This window comes from Dysidea avara, chromosome 1 (assembly GCF_963678975.1).
Source record: "Dysidea avara chromosome 1, odDysAvar1.4, whole genome shotgun sequence".
Lineage (NCBI taxonomy): Eukaryota > Metazoa > Porifera > Demospongiae > Dictyoceratida > Dysideidae > Dysidea > Dysidea avara.
In genome coordinates, this window is record NC_089272.1 from 64835912 (window position 1) to 64846446 (window position 10535).

The 10535-nt window shown below is 40.5% G+C and overlaps 1 protein-coding gene across 1 annotated transcript; it reads left to right on the forward strand.

Moving 5' to 3' along the window:
* Nucleotides 1-1260: 1260 nt before the first annotated feature.
* On the forward strand, nucleotides 1261-10321 carry LOC136241249 (uncharacterized). The gene is made up of 3 exons (XM_066032443.1): nucleotides 1261-2352; nucleotides 2401-2487; nucleotides 9170-10321. Exons 1-3 carry the CDS (start codon nucleotides 1324-1326, stop codon nucleotides 10160-10162), a joined length of 2109 nt encoding a protein of 702 aa, XP_065888515.1. The 5' UTR covers nucleotides 1261-1323; the 3' UTR covers nucleotides 10163-10321.
* Nucleotides 10322-10535: the final 214 nt, after the last annotated feature.

The following is a 10535-nucleotide window of genomic DNA, read 5'->3' on the forward strand; positions in this document are numbered from 1 at the left end:
CCTGTATCCACTGACAGTACATCCTGGCAATGCTCAGGTCAAGAAGAAAAACCAAGTTTCAGCTGACACACTTTTCCCTTATAGCTAGTTCAGAAGAGTTTAATGAAATCATTTTGAATTTGTTGAGTATTAAATTTCGACTTTAATACTGAATTACCTAGAGATACTGAGTTGAACATAATGTCCAGAATGTGCAAACTTGCGACACTTTCAGATGTTGTATGTACTCCAATGGAAGAGATTGTCTATGCCTTTTGAGTGGAGTCAGCTTCAACTACTCGTAGCTATGTAGCTATGGTAGGCCATTTGTTTCTAAAATAATATTTATTATTTTAAATATTAGTTTTAAAACAAATGGCCTACCATAATGCTGTAAATCAAATGAAAAGTTGTCTATATAAAGTGTTGATATAGCTACCAAATGTCTGAGACATATGCACTGGGTGGTCAATGGCACTAAAATAATTATAACATGCAGAATAAGTTCAGGTGATCCAATATAGATCAGAGTCCATGCATGGAGGCTCTAGAATTAAATATTCTGTATGAGCAGCCTGCAGCCTGCTCAAACAGTGATCTATAGTTTTCTTCATCACTTGACAAGCATTAGCCTGGTATAAAAAAAACCAATATTGATGGAAATAAGATCAACATTTAATCCAGAAAGCTGATTGTCATGTTGTAAAGAACCATATCGATCTTATAGCAACCAGTAGATGTTGCTGGGTGAGGATAGTGTTCGCCCTCTGGTGTCTAACTGGTAAAGCAGATAAAATTACCAACACCAAGGTCTGCTAAGAGGAAAGAGATGGTGCTAGGAGGGCTGGCACTAGCAAGACAGCCTGGAAGGTCAATGTAAAGTTTTAAAATTTCAGGTAAAGGCTGTTGGAGCCCATGAACAAGAACCTGTAAGACTGAATCATGTCTTCAGGTACTCAGAGTCATACCTGCCTTCATGGATCCAGAGCAACAGGACATCCAGTCAAGTGGATTGGGGAGCTTACATTTGGGGTTAGCGATGGTTGGTAAAGTGTCACAACCATCACGTGAGAGCAAGAAGGACAACTGTTTCCCAGCCAAGGCCTGATCAATCTCAATCTTCAGTCAAAAGACACGTAAGCTTGCTCCAGAGTTATCAACAGTATATACTGGCCATGTAAGAATAGGAACTGAACTTGGCAGATTATGCAGCCCCGGCCCCCACTATTCCTTAAATGTTACTTACCTTATAAGGTTTCAGTTGCTAAAATTAATCGAGTATCACGTGTACAACATTTAGGCTTTTGCGTGACGGCTACGCCCAACACTGCTCTTGTGAGAGAAATGGCTTCTACTGATTTTCAAGGCCTAGTTCTGAAAGGAGTTGCTAAACTAGATCGCAAAGAATTGGGACGCGGGGCTTATGGGAGAGTTTACGCGGTTAAATATTGCGAAACGATCTGTGCTGCCAAAGAAATCCACTCCATTCTGGTTGAAGAAGTTGGTGAGGTGGAAATGCAACGAACAGTGGAACTTTTTATCAGGGAGTGTCGTCAATGCAGTACTTTACGTCACCCAAATGTCATACAGTTCCTAGGTGTTTATTATCCCTCGGGGGCGGGCGGTGTACAAGGAAGGATACGGCTACCAGTAATGGTTATGGAGATGATGGCGGGCAGCTTGACCTCACTGGTGGATAAACATGAGAAGATCCCTGTCCATATAAAATTTTCCATTGTCCATGACATCTCCCTTGGCCTGTGCTACCTTCACAACCATGACCCTCCCATTGTTCACCGAGACCTCTCCCCTAACAACATCTTATTGACGGCACATCATGTGGCAAAGATCAGTGATCTTGGAGTGGCCAAGGTGATAAAAGCTGATAGTAGAAAGACAATGACTCAAGCTCCAGGAACTGTTGATTTTATGCCACCCGAGAGTTTAGCCAACACTCCAGTTTACGGCCCTCCCATGGATGTGTTTTCTTTTGCTGGAATAATCCTCCACACATTTAACCAACAATGGCCTCGTCCAACAGAGCAAGTGCAGTTTGACCCCAAGACCAGAAAGATGGTGGCTTTTTCCGAGGTAGAGCGTCGTCAGCAGTACGTGGATAAACTGATAGGAGAGGTGAGGCCACTGGTGGAGGAGTGTCTGGATAATGATCCTGCTGTGAGGCCAACCATAGCAGCTGTCTGTGAGAGGATCCAAGTGAACAAGGATGTTTACATGGAGGAGTCCCCACAAGATGTTATCACTCTACACCAACAAGTGGAGAAATTGAGGAGTGAGAAGGATAGAATAATTGATGAGATGGATAGAGAAAACAAAGAGTTGAAATCTGAAGTTGACCAGTTAAAGCAACAGCTGGTGAGTGTTATTTGTTACTAATAATAACATTACCATATATGGTCATAGTCCTCCACAAGGACTCAACAAGTAGCCAGTCAACTTAACAGAGTAAATTTAGAAGGACCAACAATGAAAGCATCAAAATTGAGAATAGTAAGTCAGTTGTGTACCATACAGTGGGAATGTCACAGCGTTGAAACCGGGTCAGGTCAACCAGGTCACATTTTCTCTGTGTCATCTGGGTCCGGCCCGATTTACAGATTATCCGGATCTGACCCTGATTGGATCACGTGAGAAACGAAATTGTTAGTTTGACAACATGGAAACTTATTAACACTAGTTGTGCAGCTCTTTCGTGAGCCACGTCCACTTATTGTGTTACAAACATACACTCAGCCACGCCCATTTATTAGTAAGTGCAGGCTGTAGCACAAAACCATGTCCGTTGCTGTCTGCAAGCTTACATGGAGCCACCCCCACTAATCGATTATTGTACAAGTTATACATAGTCTAGTCTTGCAGCAGGATAAGTACTTTTGTGAGCCACACCCACTTTAATATATTGGGAAATTGTAATACTAGGTATGCATGAAGCCACACCCAATTAGTCTCTGTAAACTCACAGTAGCTACGTGGAACCAAACCCACTGACTGATTTTAAATTATAAACTTACCGGCTTAGTTATCACATAACTACTCGTTTACTCAACACGAATCGAATGCTCAAAACGTAGTCTCGCTCTCTCGAGACTACCTGAAACATAGCTCTTATCGCACGAGCTTTAAGTAATCCAGGTCAAATTCTGGTCTGACCCGGATTGCTATCTGGGTCAGTGGGTCATCTGGGTCAACCGTAGTAACCCGGTTTCAACGCTGGAATGTCATCATGTGGGGGAGCATAGATGGTGACTTAGTTCCCCCCTCAGAATGAGATAAACATGAAATTGTTCAAATAGTCTATAGTGAGTCAAAGTGCTTCATAAAAGTGTGTCCCTGAAAGTAGTCTTAAACGAAGAAATGAATCGTTTAGCTCTGAGATTTGAGTCTCTTCCCCACAGTACCAAATTTTCCAAGTGTTTGAAAACTGTTTTGCACTGCTTATACATGTGGTTTAGTGATATACAAGCTGTTGTGATATAACTGCCACATGCTTACTGTGGTTGTGTGTGCTGATCATGTGATTACAGTGGAACCTCAGTTAACTGAACTTCAAAACAGTTGTTCTATTAGGGTAGTGAATGTTCTGTTAGAGAAATTTTTACATAAGTGTTAAATACATTGTTTTAAGATGATTTTATACACAATTCATCATACAGTACTGTAGTACAGTAGTACTCATGTAGTACTCATGTAGTACTCATGTAGTAGTACTCATGTAGTACTCATGTAGTAGTACTCATGTAGTACTCATGTAGTAGTACTCATGTAGTACTCATGTAGTACTCATGTAGTACTCATGTAGTAGTACTAATGTAGTACTCATGTAGTACTCATGTAGTACTCATGTAGTACTCATGTAGTAGTACTCATGTAGTACTCATGTAATACTCATGTAGTACAGTAGTACTGTATGAAAGGAATACTCCAAAAAATGATGCACCCCCCCCCAAAATGCTACCACTCTAAACTATCACTGAAACATCTTATGTAATGAAAAGCACTTTTACAGTTGATATGACTAATGACACATCTAGCAATTAAAGCACCTACAGAAGATACAAATACTGAAATAAAAGTGCCCTGCCTGCCTGCCTGCCTGCCTGCCTGCCTGCCTGCCTGCCTGCCTGCCTGCCTGCCTGCCTGCCTGCCTGCCTGCCTGCCTGCCTGCCTGCCTGCCTGCCTGCCTGCCTGCCTGCCTGCCTGCCTGCCTGCCTGCCTGCCTGCCTGCCTGCCTGCCTGCCTGCCTGCCTGTCACCCTAATACAACAGTCACCAAATTGTACCAAATACAACAGTCACCAAATTGTACCAAATACAACAGTGCCTGCCTGCCTGCCTGCCTGCCTGCCTGCCTGCCTGTCACCCTAATACAACAGTCACCCTAATACAACAGTCACCCTAATACAACAGTCACCCTAATACAACAGTCACCCTAATACAACAGTCACCCTAATACAACAGTCACCCTAATACAACAGTCACCCTAATACAACAGTCACCCTAATACAACAGTCACCCTAATACAACAGTCACCCTAATACAACAGTCACCCTAATACAACAGTCACCCTAATACAACAGTCACCCTAATACAACAGTCACCCTAATACAACAGTCACCCTAATACAACAGTCACCCTAATACAACAGTCACCCTAATACAACAGTCACCCTAATACAACAGCTATTTTCAATGTTCTAATAGAACAGGCACAAATGCTGTAGCTATAACAAACAAAATATTAAGTAGGGGTCCAGGTAATAAAAACTATAGCCCTGCGGAAAATCTCTACTTTGGCAGAAATTACTGTACTTTATTTTAAGATAATTTTTAAAGAAATACACTAGAGGACTTTTCAGTTACAAGTGCTCAGCTACTAAGGTCCCACTGTATGTACATTGACTTTGAGAGGGAGGAATACCCAGTGTACAGACAAATCACAAAGCCCCTTTCTACACTCAGACTGGACAGAGTCCTTAAGAGAACTGGTAGTGGTTCACATCACAGGGCCAGAGGAAGCAAATTAGATTTGGTCCGGCCAAGTGAAGCACTTACAGTAGAGTATCCATTGCGTGCGAAGCACGCCTAATCTAGGGGGTCTGGGGGCATGCCCCCCCCCCAGGAAAATTTTGAATTTTAACCTTCATGTAATGTAATCTGGGTACAATTTGGTCACGTTTACTAACCAATCAGCTCACAAGATCGCTGCACAACCTTCTTCTTACCGAAATCCCGCTTAGGAAACACAAAGATTGGTGGCGGATGTGCTGGTTTTATTGGAACGTCAGCCAATGCGGCAGCCAGCTTCAACTTCGACATCGCCATGCTACCGTTACATACCTAAAACCTAATTAGTCGTATGAATTTTTTTATTCTCAAATTTTTTTTATTCAGTTCTCAAAAATTGGTCCGGCCAAAACCGGAGCAACCGGACTACTTCCGCCGGCCCTGCATCAGCAACAATGGGGAGAACATTTTATGAACATTTTATGATTATGAGAATTAAATACAAGTACACAAAAAATTTGGAATTTTCAACTAGAGTAGGGACCATAGCACATTGATAAAAAGTACTGAAACAAGCTGGAGTAGTGCATGATATTAAATCACAGTAAAACAATAAGAAGTGTTATATCCCTACTGTGCATTTCTGTTATGGTATCTTGAGCACAGTGGGGATATAACACTTCTTATTGTTTTACTGTGATTTAATATCATGCACTACTCCAGCTTGTTTTATCAATGTGCTATGGTCCCTACTCTAGTTGAAAATTCCAAATTTTTCTGTGTACTTGTTTGTTAACTTTTTTTGTAAATAATTATTATGACTGGTGAACCCACGCATACTGCATCTGAAATGGCATTGCGCACCCCAACTATGTCAATTATCGTCTGAAAAGTGAAGTATCCATTACATTTTGTTGTCGGGTATGTTCAACTTGTTACACAACAGTACAAATCAAGAACTATTCGAAAAGCACCTCTGCAATCAAAGTAGCCACTATGAAAAATACGGACAATTTCCGTTATAAAGGGAAGCCATCATGTGCTACCTCCAAATCGATACTTTTCGCTGTCAGCAAAGATGAATGGGACACAAAGGAGCGACACTGGTAAGTCCATGAAGAATGTATTGTACGTACTGCGGTATGCCAAAAGGTACCTCTCAGGCTGAAGTGACGTCGAACAGTGAAGAAATCAAGCCCGTAGCCTTAGCCATTATCGAGTTACGCTTATCTGAAGGCATCAGTCAGTCAGTCTCTAGAAGATTCCATTAAATAAATATTTTTAAAAATTCCGTAGCAACTTGAAGCATTTCGGGTCAATCTGAAATCTTGTTTGGGCTTGGTTTTTACCTAACCAATACTGCCTCATCATCGTCAGGGAAATTTGAGGCTGGTATTTGGGTGAAGTTATTTTGTGGGCCACTCCTACTCCTTTGTGATCCTTACAGTGCTATTGTGCTATATGAATATGATATTGTTACTGTTATGATTAGTGTTCCATACAGACTAAGGCATCATTACTGTGTCAATTACATGTTTCCGGTTCTCACCTTAGAGTGTGAGCTACAGCAATGCAGCACTACCCGTGATGTGTTATTATAATTTCTGACTGTTGTATTAGAGTATCTTGATGTTTGGTTGACCAAAAATTAATAGTAGTACAAGTTATTCCAAATTGTTTCAAAAATGCCAACATAATGGATGATTACAGTAGGGACCTACAGAGTGTACCTTTATCCTCTCAATTAGTCCTGAACTACAGCAAATTACATCTGTTTACTGTAGAGGCAATTCTTGTTATATAGCAACTTTTATGATCAATATACTCTCACATTACTGCTGTTATATTAGGGTAGGCGAATGTTCTATTAGAGTATCTCAATTTTTTGTGGCTCAGGGATATCTCCAAGAGAATTATACTGTAGTATATTAAAATGTGTTTCATGAAAATCGTTTTGTTATGGGCCCCGGCTGACTATGCTGTTATCATGTATTACGTCAGGATAATAGGGACAATTGTCAATAATTTAGTTAAAACATGCAATTCAGTGGCAAATCTAGGAGCAGGTTTCAGGTTCAGAAAGTTTTCAATAACTGTCATCCCAGACTGTCCAGCTGGGGTGAATGTTAACTTGATAGCTCAGTGGCCTATAGCTACATAGCTCAGTAGCCTATAGCTCAGTGGCCTATAGCTACATAGCTCAGCGGCCTATAGCTACATAGCTCAGTGGCCTATAGCTACATAGCTCAGTGGCCTATAGCTACATAGCTCAGTGGCCTATAGCTATGGCGTAAACTAGCTAGCAATGAATCAGTAAAAATCACTCCACAACATATGTGACTGGATTTTGGAAGAACAATCCAAATCACACATTAGAAGTTTTGAGATAAACGGTTTTTAAAGAATTCAAGTTAGCATAACTTGCCATGGATAGTAAGCATGCGTGTGAAATTTACACTGAAGATACATCAATCTGTTACCTTTCAGGCCACTTCCAGTGCTTGTAGCTGCTTGTAGAGTTTCCCGCCAAATAAGATAAAAAATCTGAGCAGTTGGACGAGCTAAGTAGTATCACAAGTGCTCACAAAGGGGTGGAGGGTGGCGGGGTGGGCAAGGGATAGACTTTAAAATGGAGGCAGACCACGATTGGAGTCCAGACACGAGATTACAGGGCTGTGCTGGCTCCTTAGTGGCTGATATGTAGCAAAATCAACACAAAAAACGTCTGGCCAACATTACGAAACTGTCTTCCAGTAATCCACTGATTCCTGCCAAGCCAGGTCCTTCACAAGGCCTAAAACCACCATTCAAGCTCTACACACACCCCAGAAAAGACGTCTGTTAAAACCAGCCTCGTGTAGTTCGAGTGGTACTGAGGGTCAAAACTATACTAGTACGATAGTGTAGCTATCCACTGGTGGTGTTAGTTTGATTTTGCCTGATGTGCAATTTGGATTGGTTTTGTAAAATCTGGTTACATATTGTTCAAAGTTGAATTTACCAATCCAGGAGGTTTGAAGCAAAACCTTAAGCAAAACAGCACCTGAACTTGTTAAAACGATAACTATTTTTAGAGGCGCTTAACACGCTTAAATGCCATAATGGAATTTCAGTGATTTCAAAGGCAAAAGTATCAAGTTTGGCCAGTAGAAAAGGTCCTAATATAATACACTATATATCTCTTGGTGATGTTATCACCCACACAATCCATAATATTTAGGGTGCGTGCACTATTTTCAGAGGGGGTTTCAGCTGAAACCATTGCAACCCCCCTGTATCCACCACTGCAATGGGTGCACCAGAAAGAAAGCAAACAATGAACACCAATTCATATTATCACTGCTGAAAACACAATATAACTAAAACTTTTCTTGGCTGGTTATTTACACTTTGCAGAAATAGAATCAAAATACTCTAATAGAGCAGTCACTCTAATACAACAGCAGGAAACACCGATATACTCTAATAAAACAGTCACCTCTTGAATATATACCTACCTATAAGGATTTTTGATCACTGCCTAAAAGGCCAGAGTCTATTTTGTTCACTATTCTTGATATTTACCATCTGTTGTTATTCCAGCAGGTGTCTATTCCACACATACCTATGTTGCTATGCCAACATAATCACTACATATCTAGTGAAATAATCCAATGATAATACTATTTCCATTGACCAATAATGTTGTTATCAACTGATCATGATAACAAAATCAACCGATCACAATAACAACAGATCACAATAACAACAAAATCAACTGATCACAATAACAAAATCAACCGATCACAATAACAACAAAATCAATCGGTCACAATAACAACAAAATCAACCAATCACAATAACAACAAAATCAACAGATCACAATAACAGCAAAATCAACAGATCATAATAACAACAAAATCAACAGATCACAATAACAACAAAATCAACAGATCATAATAACAACAAAATCAACCGATCACACTAACAACAAAATCAACCGATCACAATAACAACAAAATCAACAAATCACAATAACAACAAATATTACACTACCTTGTGGTCCCAATACACAATAATATTCTCCTACACTTGTTCCCACTATACAATAGCTAACTGTATGGACAATAGTACATTTGAAGTAGATAGATATTGGTAGTTAATTGACTACTTGATTTATTATCACCTCAGGAGGCACCTCCATTAATGCCAACACTTACCAGTGGTAGGTACCACATGAAATGGACTAAACTGGCCAATCTTCCTGCTCCAATGTATGACCCTTATGTCACAGTTCAAGACAAGAAGGTCTTTGTTGCTGGTGGGGTTAGTCCAGTTGATGATGCTATACATCAAGTATATGTCTATGATGTCAACACTGACTACTGGGGTCAGTTACCCCCCTCAGGTCACTATTATGGTATTCCTCATATCATTGGTGGAAAGTTAGCTATTATTGGAGGACGTCTGTTTGCTACTAAGAAGAGCACTAATAAAGTTTCCACATTTGATGAAACTAGTCAATCTTGGACATCTGTATACCCTGATCTTCTCTCAATTAGGAGCAAACCAGGGGTGGTTACTCACCTGGAGCATGTTATTGTTGCCGGAGGAGGATTAGATGATACTATACCAGTACAAGATGACATTGAAGTTCTCAACTGGATAGAGAACTCTCACTGGAGGAAGGTGTCCATTAATCTTCCTGTGCCAATGTTTGCCTTCACTCCCATTGTTGCTGATGATCACTATGTCATAGTGGGTTGCTATGGTGCTGACAAGAGACCTTACAATGGTGCCTACAAGATACTAGTTGATCACATCACAAGACCAGATGACCAACAACAAACCAGTGACACACCCACCAAATGGATTACAATGACTCCTGCCACTCACTGGTTTACAGCCCTAGTCCCCAGCTCATCCCCACCAGTGGTAGTTGGTGGAGATGATCAAAGTGGTACAATACTAACATCACATATTAAGATGTATGATGACTCTAGCAAGTCATGGAGGAAGATTACATCCTTACCTTCTGCTAGATCAGCAGTAGCTATAGCAACAGTCAACAATAATGCTATTATAGTCATTGGAGGATGTACTAAAGCAGACAGTATGGATAATGTTAAATCATCCAGTCTGACTACAGTGGAACTGGGACAAGCTGAACTAATAGGCCAATAGTTGTCATAAGTTAGTGTTTTACCAAGTTAGTTAGTGTACGCTACTTAGTCATAAGTTAGTGTAAAGCTTGTATTGTATTTTGTGTATTCACACCAAAGGTCTAGTACACAAACAAATTACCTAAATTAATATTTTATCTACACTGTATTGGCTGCTCAATTATTGTATCACCAACTACTGCACATAAATTAATAGCTTTGGCTGTACCATACAAGCACTCATATGGATTGCTACATGAAGCTTCTGATAGCTGCCAGCCTTTCATCATCTGGTGTTCTTAACTACAGTTCATGTTGAAACTGTGGCTTTCTTTGAGAACTGGACATTCAGGAATCTCTGTTAACCCTGAGGTCCCGGGTTTGATCCTCATAAC